The following is a 15,919-nucleotide window of genomic DNA, read 5'->3' on the forward strand; positions in this document are numbered from 1 at the left end:
ACTCTTTCCAACTTATTCTCTACGTCTTGCATAATAATTTAAACACAGTTCTTTTGATTTCTTTTGTCGCTATACCTTTCGTTAGTTAGCTTTTTATCGATACTTCACTTGTTTGTTCAGAATTTTGTCTGAAACCAAGAAGAGCATTTCTCTTCTTTCAATCTAAGGCATTTCTTTAGTGTTCGATTTGCTTAATTTTGTTTGCATTGTCCTCTTTTTCGTTTCTTTTATCTTACAATGTCCAGCAAAATAAACAAAGCCAACTTGGCGCGTCAAACAGCGCATTCTAGATTGAGGGAAGCCCATGAGGCAGGCATTCAAGCCTCAAGGGATGATACTGTCAAATCGTTATTCTTCGCCAGGGCAGAGGAAATAGATGCTATTTACCAAGAATTCCATACAGCTCACAATCTAATCATCGGATCAATAACCGATGAGGAATTTTCGGAGCAAGATAAGTTTAGGGTGGCCGCCGATCAGGCATACTACGGAGTAAAATCCATCAAGAGTGATTTTTTAATTAGGGATTCGTCTTCTTCTTCGAATATCTCCTCACATTCCAATGCACAATCTTCAAGGCCTTCAGTTAGACTTCCAAAGCTTAATATACCCACATTTTCAGGCAATTTTCGAGATTGGCCTAGTTTCTTTGACCTATTTAACAGTTTAATTCATCACAATCACGATTTGTCCGATGTGGAAAAATTCCGGTTTTTTATTACGTCTATTAGTCAAGAACCTTTGGCTCTTATTAAAGGCATTCCCCTGACCGATGCAAATTATCAGATTGCTTATGAGATTCTAGGGAAAAGGTATCAGAATAAACGAATTCTTGCTACCCAATATTATAACGATATTTTCAACGCTTCGGTTATTAAAAATTCCACTTCTTCTAATTTAAGAAATCTCTTAAATACTTTCACGGAAAATGTTGCTGCTTTACGTGTTCTTGATTTCCCGGTTGAGCAATGGGATTTCCTATTATTCAATATGTTGTCGAACAAATTGGACAATAAAACTCGTACAGATTTTGAATTAGAAAACAGTCGAAGCTGTGACATTCCCACTTACAGGCAATTGATTTCATTTCTAGAAAGACAATGTATAGCTTTGGAATCTGTTCAGTTTAATTCATTAACCCTTTCTACCCAGTCTCACTCGCGATCATTTGCTCATCATTCTAATAAAAAACCGTTTACATCTAGTTTCGTCAGTGCCACCAATCGAACGAAGGTAACTTATCAAGGGGGTAAATGTGTCTTGTGTTCTGATGTTCACCCTTTATATAGATGTTCATCCTTTCTCGCTAAAACGACGCAAGAACGTATCTCGTTAGTTAAATGCCATAATTTATGCTTCAACTGTTTGGGTACATCTCATCCCGTCGTGAACTGTAATTCTTCGGGAACATGTAGGGTTTGCCAATCACGACATCACACTGTTCTTCATTTCTACCCAAGTTCCAACGAATCTTGTTTATTCAGTCAACCGCCTCCTCAAATTCCAACTTCTAATGAGAATCACAACCCTACATTAGAGACGCCTCAAACCTCAACGTCTAGTTTTGCGCCGACGTCTCTAATAAACGCTAACCTTTCCACACAATCACGTTTAACATTCTCGTCTGTATTATTATCAACATGTTTGATACACATTAAAGATGTCTACGGTAATTTTCAGAAAGTTCGTATCCTACTGGATACAGGCTCGATGGCTAATTTTATTTCAGATAGTTGTTTTCGGCGCTTAGGTCTTTCCCGTAATAATTTATCAATCCCAGTGGAAGGTCTAAACGGAATGTCGACGTGTACCACTCAAGGTACCACGTTCTGTCATATTATACCGTGTGATCGTGACGGCCCGATCTTCTCGTTGGACGCAATCATTGTGAAAAAGGTGTGTTCAAATCAACCTAAGGTATTTATCAATCCTCACGATCTTATTCATATACGTGATCTGAAATTAGCAGATCACACATTCTATCAACCCGGTCCGATAGACATGCTGATAGGTGCTGAATTAGTTCCACTCTTTTTAAAGTCTGGTCGAATTCTTGGCGAACCAAACCAACCTGTCGCTTTAGAAACCATTTTCGGTTATGTGCTACAAGGGCGAGTCTCTACGGATCTTTCAAATTGTAATTTTACCGCTTTACATACGTCTATGGATACAAACATAGATAGTCTTTTACAAAGGTTTTGGGAAGTCGAAAATATATCTAAACCTGTCATTTTGTCCCATGACGATCAAGTTTGTGAAAATATTTATAAGGCATTTACTCTCCGAGAGTCAACAGGCAGATTTTCTATTCCTCTACCGTTTCGACAACCCAATCCTGTCTTTTGCGATACTTATTCTCAAGCATATCGTCGTTTTTGCATGTTAGAGAACCGTGTTAAGAAAATTCCGGATCTCAAAGAAAAATATGTTGAGTTTATGAATGAATATATTACTTCCCAACATATGGTCCCGGTTCCTGAATCCGATTTTAAATCGCCTACCTCGTATTATTTTGCTCATCACACAGTTTTCAAAAAACAACTTGTTAATTCGTCTCTTGTTTCCAAAATTCGTGTTGTCTTCGACGCCAGTCTACGTGACGTTCGAGGTGTGTCTCTCAATGATACTTTATATACAGGTCCTAAGCTTCAAAAGGACATCTCTTCGCTTTTACTTAATTTTCGATATTTTCGTTACTGCTTCACGTGCGATATAAAGCAAATGTATCGACAAATTAACGTAAACAGAGAATTTTGGAATTATCAAAGAATTCTCTGGAGGTCGGATTCTTCTAAACCTCTCCAAGAATACTTTTTACGTACTGTTACGTACGGTGTTCTTCTTCACCTTATCTCGCATTAAAAACCTTACAAGAGTTAGCTGAGTCGGCAGAGTCTCGTTTCCCTAATGCTTCACAAGCTTTAACGCGACATTTTTATATTGACGACGGTCTATTAGGAAGTGATTCTCTGTCATCTACCCGCTCTCTACAGTTAGAGCTCATTCAACTTTTAAAGCTCGGGGGTTTTGAGCTAGGCAAATGGGCCAGCAACCATCCCAGTCTACTCCAAGATTTTGGCTCCGATATTCTGACATCTTGTTCGTTTGATAAAGAGGAACCTTCCGTTATTAAGGTGCTAGGCCTGAAATGGGACCCGTCGACTGACGTCTTTTCTTATTCTTACTGTCCCCTTGACAAAACTTGTACAAAGCGGGCTATTCTTTCGGAAATTAGTCGTATTTTTGATCCTCTTGGTTTCATCTCCCCGTGTCTTTTAAGGGCCAAACGTCTTCTACAACAGTTGTGGCAATCCAATGTATCTTGGGATGATGAACCACCTGAACAAATACAACAGGTATGGCATCAGTTTAAAACCGAGTTACCTGACCTTGCAAACATTCAAATCCCTAGACACTTCGGCTTTAATAAATCTTCTAAAGTTGAGATTCATGGATTCTGCGATGCTTCAGAGTTAAGATACGACAGCGTTGTATATTTCCGATTTAGTACTTCTGATAAATTTGAAACTGTACTTGTGTGTGCTAAATGTCGAGTTTCTCCTCTGAAGACACAATCTATTGCAAGATTGGAACTGTTGGCAGCTGTATTGCTGGCGGATCTAGTCGCCTTCATTAAAGGGTCGTTTAAGCATATCTTTTCTTTTTCCGATATTCATGTTTGGTCGGATTCCACGATTGCTCTTACTTGGGTTAATTCTTCTCCGCATAAATGGAAAACCTTTATTGCCAATCGAGTAAGACACATACAAGAACTTATACCATGTTCTTCTTGGCATTATGTGCCATCTAACCAAAACCCTGCTGATTGTGCTAGTCGTGGTTTGACACCGGCACAACTACTACAATTTTCACTCTGGTGGCGTGGTCCTGATTTTCTTTCGAAGTCAAGGGAGTGTTGGCCCTCTCAAGTTAATTTTCACTCCTCCCACTCCACGGAAATGTTAGAAGAAAAATTGCCCACTGTATTATCATTGATACCGGTCATTTCGGATAATATCATCTCTACTTTACTTTCAAAATTTTCATCCCTGATAAAAATTCAGAAAGTCATGGTTTACGTCTTAAAATTCGTGGCTAAACTTCAAAGAAAAAACAATGCTGCATCTTTCGATTCCCTGAACAGTTATTTAGAGATGGAATCTGCGTTACGATACATTGTTAAGCACGTACAAGCTGACGTTTTTTCGGATATTTTCCTCAAAATTCAACAAAATTCGCTGTCACCCAAACCTTTTCGTAAACTCGCACCATTTATTGATGAATATGGTCTTTTGAGAGTAGGAGGTCGATTACAAAAGTCTCGGTTGTCTTTTGATGTAAAACATCCATTGCTAGTACCCAAAACTCATCGTCTCACCGATTTAATCATCGAATGGACTCATCAAACGCATCTGCACCCTGGTTTAAAGTCTATGCATTATTTATTGCTTCAACGTTTTTGGATTCTGTCTCCGAAAAGTGCCATTCATCGCTGTTTGTCGAAGTGCATTCGTTGCTTTAGATGCCGACCTAAATCTTACAACCCCTTTATGGCAAACTTGCCAACTGTCCGAGTTACTCCGTTACGTACTTTCCTGTCTGTTTGTGTGGATTTTGCAGGACCATTCTCGTTATTAATGTCCAAACATAGAGGTGCAAAAACATATAAAGGATATGTTTGTGTATTCGTGTGTACGAGTACAAAGGCCATTCATCTGGAAGTAACTTCAAATCTTAGTTCTGAGTCCTTTTTGGCTGCCTTTCGTAGATTTGTATCTCGACGCGGTAAGTGCCTAACCATTAGGAGTGATCAAGGTACCAATTTTAAGGGAGCCAGCAACGAAATCCTTAAACTAGCTCAATCTGCTGCTAAGACTCTTTCTATTACCTGGGATTTTAATCCACCCGGTGCCCCTCATTTTAATGGGTTAGCCGAGGCTGGGGTCAAATCATTCAAGAACCATATGTATCGTGTTTTGGGTACACAAATTTTTACTTATGAAGAGTTCTATACTCTTATGACTCAAATCGAGGCAGTTCTTAACTCCCGTCCTTTGTGTGCAGCAAGCTCTGACCCTAATGACTTGCAGGCACTGACTCCTGGTCATTTTTTAGTTTTTGAACCCTTAGTGGATTCAATTCCCTATCCAGATCTAAGCGCTTTAAAGATTAACCGTCTGAATCGTTGGCAGTTAATCCAAAGGATAAGAGGGGACTTTTGGAAAAGATGGTCTAAAGAGTATATTCATTCTCTTCAAGAGCGATCTAAATGGCATAGTCCAACCCCATCTCTCATTAAAGGTTCTCTAGTCCTCATAAAAAATGAACAACAGCCTCCTCTTCGCTGGCAATTGGCCAGAATCATTGAGTTGCATTACGGCACCGACGGTATTGTACGCGTTGTTAGTCTGAGGACAGCTTCAGATGGCATCCTACAACGTCCGGTGGTCAAGATCTGTCCACTACCTATTTGTTAACAACTATATTTTTCTTCATTTCTATTGTTATTATATTAATAGTTAAGTGTTTGTTTTTTATTCTTATCATTGTAGTTGTTTTTAAAAAACATTCGTTTTGTTACGTAAAAATATTTTATTTTTAATATTCAGAATATGACCTTATTTAGTTTTAAATCTTTTATTCAATCATAGTATATTAGCTAAGTATAATATGGCTTTAGTTTATCCTTTAAATTCTCGAACTCAAATTGGCTGATTAATTATTGTCAAGTTCTGAGAATTCACTTGTCTGAAAACAACATGTTTTTGGGAAACATTTGTCAACCCAAACACAAAAGAGTCCTTAAGGAAACGTACCCATTCTTTGTGTAGAAAATTTAAAATGCCACTTTAAGCTTAATTTACGGCTATTCACGGAGGTCCTAAGAACAGAAGAACCACCCCAATGGATTCGCGTACATACATATTTTGTTTCGTATGATCGGCCACTCTACAAGAACCTCTCATCGTGAAAAGACGCAAGAAAACCAGCATCGGGTGTGCATCCCATTTTTTACCCTTAGACCTTAGACTCCGAGCGAGGCCCAACCACAGACAAAAGGTAAGTGAATTTCATATAGAATTGACAATAAGATATTAAATCTGCCAATTGTTATTTGAATTGCATTTTATTTTACATATCTATTTACGAACATTTGCTATTTTTCGCTAATTTACTTACTAAAAAAAAAATATTCCATTTTTTCGTTATTATTATTTATCGATTATCATTTAACCAGCGACCTCATTAACTTTTATACAAAACAACGCGTTACTTCGAACTCATCGGCATTTTAAAGTTGCAGAGAGAAAGAGAGGGAAAGTACAGTTCAAACTTGTATCAACGCACTTTTGTTGTTGTTATGATTAATTTGACTACACACTTCTCACGAATTGGTTTGTTTAGTTATTAGTTACTGTTACTCTTTGGTATACAGATTAAAATCTTGTTAGTCATGAGCCCTAGAAAGTATAAATGTTTGACGATTGCTGAAAAGAAGAAGTTAATCCAAAAAGTAAAGGAAGGTGAGAAGAAAAGTGATGTTGCAAAAGAATTTAAGATTTCTCTGAGTACTCTCTCAACTGTAATAAAGCACAAGGAGAAAATTAATGCTGCTCAATTTGCTTGAGTACGGAAAGAACTACTAAACGTGAATTTCCTCGTCTGGAAGAAAGTCTGGTTATTTGGCTAAGACAGTGTAGAGGACAAAAAGTGTCTATTAGCGGAAACTTGTTGAAGCAAAAAGCAAAAGACTTCGCGTCTACTCTAAGCATCAAGTGAAGAGTGGCTTACAAATTTTAAAAAGAGAAATCTAGTTGTGTTTAAAAAAGTTTGTGGGGAAAGTTGAAGTGTTGATGATGCAGTTTGCTTAGATTGGCACGATAAATTGAAGACCTTGATTGAAAACTATGATGTCCGCGATATTTTTAATACTGATCAATACTTTTAAAGATGAAAAATGTCATGGGGGAAAACATTGTAAAGAGAGGTTAACAGTTTTACTTGCAGTAAATATGGACGGATCAGAAAAACTTACACCTTTAGTGAAATTGCGATGTTTCAAAGGTGTGAAATCGTTTCTTGTGGATTATCGTGCTAACAAAAAAGCTTGGATGACGACAGAGCTTTTTAACAATTGGCTTTTAACAGTTAATGGGGACATTAAAAAGCAAAAAATTTTACTATTTTAAGCATTGCACTGTCCACAACAGTCCTCCTACATTTTAAAACGTGGAACTCTACTTCTTTCCGCCAAATACAACTTCAAAATTGCAACCATTGGACTAAGGGATCATCCATAATTTTAAGACATTCTATCGCAAAGAAATTTTTTTTTTTTTTTTTTTATTAATTTATTTAATGTCGTCCGAACCACTGGAGTTATAGACGACAACAATGGAAAATACATATTGTAACAAAGAAAGGTTAATATTAATTACGTACTAACATTAAAGAACATTAAAGAAGATTTATATATGTAATATAAGTACAGTCTAGATATTAATTTAAATATCTTTTATGCCTACAACCGGTAAAAACTTTATAATATTGTGTAGATGATTATTGTCTCTAAGAAGGTCGCCTATGTCGCTGGGAAGGTTGAGTTTACTTCTGGTTTCCTGGAAAATTTGACATTCGGTTAAAATATGTTTAACTGTATTGTTGGTTTGACACTGGTTGCAGTATGGAGGATTGTCTCTTGTAATTCGGTAAAGATGTGTATGACGGGTGTGACCAATTCGAAGTCGAGAAAAGATGACTTGTTTCTTCCTCGGTAACACAAAGGCTTGTTTTTGTAAAACATTGTCTTTAATTTGCCTTAGTTTTTCGGAGCACTGCGACCATTTGTTTTGCCACGCACAACTAACTATGTTTTTTAAGCACAATTTAAGATCACTTGGCACTATTTTATTTAATTGCACTTGACCATCACTTGTCGCTGCTTCGTGAGCTAGACGGTCCACAACCTCGTTACCATGTATTCCAATATGAGATGGAACCCAGATTAATACCACATGTTTGTTTTCCTTTGCAGCATTTTGAAGTTCTTTGTAAATGTCTTTATGAATAGGATTGCTGGAGTATATGTTTTTGATGTCACAAAGAGCATTCATTGAGTCAGTAATGATTGTATAATTTCTCTGGTCCGTTGTGTTAATGAACTTTAGAGCTTCAAGGATTGCGTATAGTTCTGCGTTCGAGATAGTCCAGTTGTTATGCAACTTAAATTTAGCATTATGAATATTACAGAAAATGGCTGCGCCGACTCCGTCCGTTGTTTTTGATGCATCTGTGTAGATCTGTCGGTAGTCGCTAAATCTATCCATAATATCTTTGAAGTTGTTTATTAATATGGCTGGTGGGGATTCATGTTTATTAAATTTTGATAGATCAGTAATTACTGGTGGTTTATTTACAGTCCATGGGGGAGGAGGGTTTTCGGAAGGATGGTATATTGACGGGAATTGTATGCTATATTTATGAAGTAATCGGTTAATTCGTTCATAGAAAGGCGGATTACATTGAGGATGAGATGAGAAGTAGTGGCTAAAACGATTGCTGTGAACGTTATGGTAGACTGGGTTATCTAGAGAGGATAGAACTTTACAAGCAAACGACAAACTTAAAAAATCTCTTTTAAATTCTAAAGGGGTTTGCCCTGATTCACTACATGTACTTAGTATGGGGCTTGTTCGAAAGGCACCCAAAGCGACTCGCAGTCCCGTATTTTGGATTACATCTAGTTCTTTAAGAACAGATTTTTTGGCTGAGTTATATATCACTGAGCCGTAGTCAATTTTTGATCGAACTAATGATGAAAAGATTCGTAGAAGAGTTGCCGTATCGCTGCCCCAGTTGATGTTCAACAGTGTCTTTAAAATATTAATGCTTTGCTGGCAAGTACCTTTTAGATTTTTATTGTGACTTTTCCAATTCAATGTTTTGTCAAATGTAAGACCGAGGAACTTTATTTCTTTTACAAAGACGAGATTTTTACCATTCAATGTTAAAATTGGATTATCCTCTTTTCGCTTTTTTGAGAAGAGCATCATTTTGTTTTTTCGTTAGAGAAACTGAGTCCTGTTTTGTCAGACCATTTCTGGAGATTATTTAATGCGCTTTGTAGGATTCTTTGGGTGAATTTTAAATTTGTTCCTCTTAGTAGGATAACCAGATCGTCTGCATATAGTCTTGCTTTTACTGGATGTTGACATTGTTCCAAGATATCGTTAATTGCAACAAGAAATAAAGTTACACTTAATACCGATCCCTGGGGGACTCCATTTTCCTGGATTCGACTTGATGATAGTGTTCCATTTGATCGTACTTTAAATGTTCTAAGTTGAAGAAAATTTTGAATAAATTTTAGGAATTGTCCATTAATACCCCAGGAGTGAAGCTTTTCTACTATACCATATCTCCATGTGCAATCGTAGGCTTTTGTTATATCGCAGAAAATAGCTAGACAGTGTTGTTTGTTAATGAGTGCTTCGTGAACTTCGAATTCAAGATCAACTAGGTTATCCGTCGTTGATCTATTTTGACGAAAGCCGTTTTGCTCCGGGATAAGCAATTTTTTATCTTCCAGAAACCATGTAAGACGAAGGTTTATAATCTTTTCAAATAGCTTACAGGTTGACGAGGTTAGGGATATTGGTCTATAGGACTGGGGATCTGTTTTCGGTTTTTGGGGTTTGGGGATTGGGATAATATATGATTCTGACCAAGACTTTGGAAAGTAGTGCTGAATCCACATTTGGTTCAAAACATTAAGGAGGTATATTCTAGCGTTTGTGCTTAGTTTTTGGAGAAAAATTATTGGTATATCATCTGGACCCGGAGAAGAGTTTTTTATGCCAAACAATGCATCGTCCATTTCTTCAAGTAAAATTGGCGAGTTCATGTAGTCTTCCGTGTTCTCCGTGATCATTATCTCCTTTTTTTCATTTCTAAATTTAAATTGAAGAAAATTTGGAGGGTAGTTGTTAGTGCTGGAATTTTGTTCGTAAAGGTCTGCAAAAATTTCTGTGATTTCTTGTGTTGAGGTAATGAATTGATCATTATGTTTTAAGAAACTAATTTGGGCGTTTTGCTGTTTTCCAGATAGTTGACGAATTTTCCTCCATAATGCAGACAGGGGAGTAGAGTTGTTGATGGATGCCACGAAAGATTTCCAGTTTTGTTTTTAGTTTGCTTAATTTGATATCGCGATTCAGCTCTCAGTTTTTTATATTTTATTTGATTTTGTGTAGTAGGACATCGTCTGAATTTGTTAAAAGCTCGCTTGTATTTTTTGATGGCATCGTCACATTTAGTATTCCACCACGGTACTGGCGTGTGAGTTTTTAGAGTTTTGGTTTTTCCGACTGCTTTATGGTCTGCTTCTAATATTAACTCAGAGAATTTTAGATAAGTTGAAGATATATTTGAGGTACTAGGGTCAGGGAGATATGGGAGTTTTTGGTCTATTTGGTCTGAGAAAAGTGTCCAATTTGCCTGGTCTAATTTCCATTTTGAGAGAGGAGTAGTTAAGGCGGTTTTAAAAGGACGGGTTATAAGAATAGGAAACTGATCACTCCCGTATAAATAGGGATGGACTTCCCGATTTAAAGATGTTTGTAGAACCGGATCGCACATGCTTAGATCGATAACTGAGGATTCTCCTGTTTGTATATTAAATCTTGTGGGTTCCCCTGTATTCAAGATGTTTATATTGTTACTGTCAAGTAATTGTTCTAGTACTTTTCCTTTTAATGATCGGAATTTGGATCCCCAGTAGGGACTATGACTATTAAAATCTCCTAAGAGTATACGGGGAGATGGGATCTGTTGAAGTAGTTCCTCAATTACGGCAGTTGAAAAATTTTCACTCGGTGGAATATAAATGTTGCATATTGAGATCTTTATATCACTATTAATTGTGATTGCAACAGCTTCTAAGGGTGTATTTAAAGGTATTAGTTCTGCTTCGTACATTTGGTTGATATAGATTGCTACTCCACCACTTGCTTTATCTCTATTGGTCCTGTTTTTATAAAAGCATTTAAAACCCTTTAACCTTGCATGGTAAGAATCTTTGAAATGAGTTTCTTGAAGGCAAATAACTGATGGTGTTTGTTGAGCAATTAACTTTTGTAACATTTCGCAACGGGTGTTGTACCCGTTGAGATTCCATTGTATGATACATCTGAATGTTAAGTACTTAAGTTTTCTTGAGAGGATGAGAGTTCGCTGTCCATTGATGCAGATGTTCTGGAGAGTTGATGCTGTAATTTCCTTTTAATGTTTGTGATTTTTGTTTTCAGCTTTTTTGAGCTTTGAGTGTACATAGTGTCCAGATCCTTAAGGAAACCTGGTACATTGTCTGTATAGGTTTTAAGAAGATCCAATATGTCTGCGTTGTGTGGGGCTGATTCAAAGAAATTTAAAGTTTGGTTATAGTTCAGTGTAAAATTGTTTTTATCGTCTTCAAACATTTGTTGTAATGGTTGCATTTCATCGTGAATGGATTTTTCCGGTTTAATTTTCTTGGGTTTGGGTTTTTGAAATGTAGGTTGTTTGTGGAGGTCTTCAAGCGGTGGTGTAGACTCTGACATTTGTCGTTTAATGGAAATCGTTGAAGATTCTTGGGCTACCGTTTCAGATGTTTTCATTGGTTTCGTATTCCGTTTATTTCGTTCTTTGGTACTTACATTGACATTTTGATTAACTGAAGATGCGCTTATGTTTTAACAAGATTCATCATTAGACGCTAAAGTGTTGGCGGCTTCTGTGCATTGGGCGAAATTCTCTAATGAAGTTTGCTCGTTATGTTGTAGAAGTGGGCATACTACAGCTAAGTGACCTGCTTGTTTACAAGAAAAACATTCAAGGTTGTCGGTTGCTAAGAAAATTCTGTATGATGTATTGTCGAAATTTATTACGAAAGAAGCTGGCAATATTGCATTGTTTTCTAAAGGAGTAATATACGTTTGTCGGCGAAAGCTGAGAATATGACTAAATTCTGGGCGAGACGCGTTTATTTTAAGAAAGTTGATAGGCGATAATAGATTTAGACCTAGCTTTATTAGCTCAGCTTCTAAAATAGAATGTGGTATGCTGGGGCATACATTGGATAAAACAATTCTTTGACTTGGAGTGATTAATTTGCTGGCAGTGAGAATTTGATTGTTGACTTTAATTGAACCATAATTTTTTAAGAAGTTATCTACTAGTTCTTTTGAGGATAAGTAAATGCATATTCTATTTTGAGAAATCCGTGAGGCGAAAATAATATCTTTAGGATTTACAGTACTGCCCAAGGCTATTAGATAATCTTCAATTTTTACGTCGTCAATGGAAGTAAATAAGATGGCTTGCTGTTTATCGGGAAATTTGGATGATGTTTGATTTTTTGTTGTAATTGATGCGTATGATTGGGAATTGTATTGAGTTGAAGTACTAGATATGGGAAGGTTCAGAGGAGGGTTAGGGACATGGTCCCCTGGATTTTTGTTATCCATTATTTAAACGCCACATTAATACTTTAAATTGTGGCTGAGTACGGTCCTGTTCACCTGAAGAACTTGTTTTGATATTTCAATAAAATTTCGAAAAATGATGGGTGTTTTTCGATTGACAATAAATGCTTAAATATATGTAAACAAACTTTGTTTACTTACTGGTTTTTGCAGATTCAACCGTTGATTTTAGATGGATTTGATTATAACACTGTTTTTGTTTAATGAAAACTAATTAACTAAATACTTAATGTGTTTTACTTTTTTAAACTCGATAGCTTTGGAACTCGTATTAAATACGTCTATTGACTTTGCTGTCTCGATGCGAACTCCCGCAAAGAAATTGTTAAGCTCGTTTTAGAATCTCTTGACAAAGCTAACTGAAAATATCACGGTTTTGACAGCTATTTTACTGATTGACAAGACATGGAGAGGTATAACACTTCTAACAATTCTCAACTGCTTCAAAAAATCCGGTTTCTTACAAGACGATCAGGAAAATCTTCCAATACTTATGCAACCAGCAATAGAACCATTAGTTGACATTAGCGGTGTGAGTGTTTCTGACTTTGTTGTCAGATTGTCTCATTAGATACCTTACAAACCTTGTGTATACAAAATGAAAGAGATGAAAAAGCATGTCAGGCACTTTTTTTCTTAAAAAAAGATTGATTAATGCACAATAAGAATACATACATGTATGTACACGAATGTACTTCTAAACTTTTTTCATTGTTATAGAATAGCAGTTAATAAATAATCATTGATCAACACTTAATAATTCGAAGTTTATTTTTTTTTACAAATTTCGAATCATTTGATATTTCAAACACTCAATAATTCGTAATATTTTAAGAGTCTCTCGAGTTTCGTATTAACGAGAGTCGACTGTATAGAGTGAAGAAATGCGTTTTACAAAAATTAACTGTTTAAATTAATAAAGGCTTTTATCAAAGTGCGTATATTGCTGATAGCAGAACTGCTTGTATATTTTAGATAATCTACTCGTCAAACATGATGATCTATGTAATTACCTTAATGCTTATGATATCCATTTTTGACATAAGACTATTATTCATATCCCTATTTGTATTATTCTGTAACAAGTTTATTTATTTACCTTGTTATTGTCATTAACCTGTTGTACCTATTATTGTCTTCTCAAGTTCTTAGTTCATTTATCTGAAATCATACGGCTACAATAAAGTACTTTCTTGTTTCACAAATTCTTATCTCTTAAAGAAGGTAGTGCCATATCCCCGGACTGAGCCTGCAATGACCTGGTCGTCGGCAAGTTCGAGAGCAACGTTATTCCTAGCCGTTTGTTATCCACTACGATCAGCAAAAGCCTAATGTCTGAATGTATACCTGCTGTCCAAGCTATCTAGTTCCTTAATATACTCATGGCCCAATAAAATGTCACAAGAATATCTCTTTCACTTATCTCGGCTGAATGAATGCCAAAGCAAGGTTTTGTCACCTTCGGTAAACCTGTGCTGGCTACCTTCAAAGGACATCAGAGGATATTTTCTCCTCCTTCTCACATAGATGGCACTTTAAGTTATCTATTAATCGAAGTAGATTCTTTCGTCGTGAACAGTAAATATGGTGACCGCCAAAGAGAATTCTACGATTAAGGATTAAATAGGAGGAATAAAGTTGTGAGACTTTTAAATGACTCTGCTACATAAAATCTAGTCTATCTCACACTTTCACAAGTTCTTTAGTAGCTCTAAAACTTTTGGGTGAGAAGATTCTTAATACTATCCCGGTCAATACTAAATATTACTCCAATCATAGGTTCCAGTCTGGCACTCTTCCAGTGGAGGCAGTGACGACGAGACCCAAGTTTCAAAGACCCCAGCTGTTCATTACCGTCTACACCTAAGTATTCCGGTACCCATACCAAATTGTTGAACTTGTTTGTACATAGTTATAGCTAGGGTCCCTTTGCATTCCAGAACTAGCTTGAAACTAACTCTGCTGTCAGAATGGCCTAAATTCAAGGCTGATAGAAATAGTCCTGCCAAGACAAGTCCTAATAACTATCTCGTAAAAATCTCAGCATGAAACGTTAATGCATACCAAACGAGAGCCTGGGCCTAGTTTTCGGTTCATTCACTTAACACGATCATAAAAATAAATCGATGAGCGGAATGACGGACTATGCTGTCCTGTATTATGAAAAGTATGGGATATTACTCTATGGCCTGCTTCCAAAAGTTACAATGACCAATAAAATATACATTCATTACTGTAACATTTAAAAATTTTGTTAAATAAATTTATTTTAAGTTGTTAATTTTTTATTAAAATGGTTTAAAAGGTTTATATATTCGGTAATGGTTACTTCTAAATGATCATATGCACCAAAACATACTTAATATTTTGTAAATGTTTGTTGCAAGAAATATTGTTTATTATTATTTTATAAAATATTTTAATACACTAATCAAAAAATATTTTCCTGGTTTTTACTTCATCATTCAATTCCATTTAGTTATCTTTTAACTTGAAACATTGTCCGTCGATAGCAGTATATAAGAATATCACAAATACTTTGAGGATGTAAACCACAATCGATGAGTGAAAAGTAACTAGAAAATAAATGATAAGTTTAAAATAAATTCAAAAAGTTGCATCAAAAAATACAATGCATTGACCTTTATTTTTGGACTCTTTTTTAAAAACTTCATAAATTAGTCTACTTTCCATATATAATCCTCTCAATTCAAAATATGTGTTATTTATTTCGGAAGCTTTTTCTTATACACCATGATGTTGCGCTTTCTGCGATCATTCACCAATGATGTATTGCCGCCTTTGACTTCCTGTTCATGATATCTATTTATAATACCTATTGCAGAATTCTGGACCAGATAGTAGAGATCCACTGGATCGGTACCATAAATTTTTGGAGTCACTTGGTAATCTTCAACATGTATTTGTCATCTGCTATCTAGTGCTTATGTTAGTATGCAAGGTATGGTTGACTGCTTCGGGTTAACTGTCGATTTTTAGTTTTAGATAAGTGATGGATTTAATCGTTGCTTGACGGAAGTTAATTGTAAAACATTTTTTTCTACACTTTCACAAAATTTGTTACAACTGATTTTTACTACAGCTGTTTCGGCAGAGTGCCTTACTCAAGGGATGTATTTTTACTATGTGTACACTTTATAGTTGATAATTGAATAATTTGAACAGGGGAGAGTTGTTTATTTTAAGCTGATCGTTCAGATTTATATATTTATATTTTTTAATTTATTTATTTCTACAGAATATAATAAAGATAGCCTAAAGCCTTTATTTTAAATGGGGAGAAATTAAAATTGGTCGTTAAAAGAATGATTATTATCTATAATGTGAAGTGCGTACGTACCCTTTTGTGTTGTGTTATACGTTTGTTAAAGGTTCTA

At 35.8% G+C, this 15,919-nt stretch overlaps 1 protein-coding gene across 1 annotated transcript; it reads left to right on the forward strand.

Moving 5' to 3' along the window:
- Window positions 1-237: 237 nt before the first annotated feature.
- On the forward strand, window positions 238-5,477 carry LOC140452851 (uncharacterized). Its single transcript, XM_072547184.1, has 2 exons — window positions 238-2,608; window positions 2,875-5,477. The coding sequence occupies exons 1-2, from the start codon at window positions 238-240 to the stop codon at window positions 5,475-5,477; spliced, it is 4,974 nt and encodes a 1,657-aa protein (XP_072403285.1).
- The last annotated feature ends 10,442 nt before the right edge of the window (window positions 5,478-15,919 follow it).

Source organism: Diabrotica undecimpunctata, chromosome 11 (assembly GCF_040954645.1).
Source record: "Diabrotica undecimpunctata isolate CICGRU chromosome 11, icDiaUnde3, whole genome shotgun sequence".
In the NCBI taxonomy this organism is placed as follows: Eukaryota; Metazoa; Arthropoda; class Insecta; order Coleoptera; family Chrysomelidae; genus Diabrotica; species Diabrotica undecimpunctata.

Excerpts from the sequence above, each read along its gene's own strand:
- LOC140452851 (XM_072547184.1), top strand. The coding sequence starts at position 238 with ATGTCCAGCAAAATAAACAAAGCCAACTTGGCGCGTCAAACAGCGCAT. Across the intron at positions 2,609-2,874 it reads CAGTCTACGTGACGTTCGAG|AGTTAGCTGAGTCGGCAGAG; the intron begins GTGTGTCTCTCA and ends AAACCTTACAAG.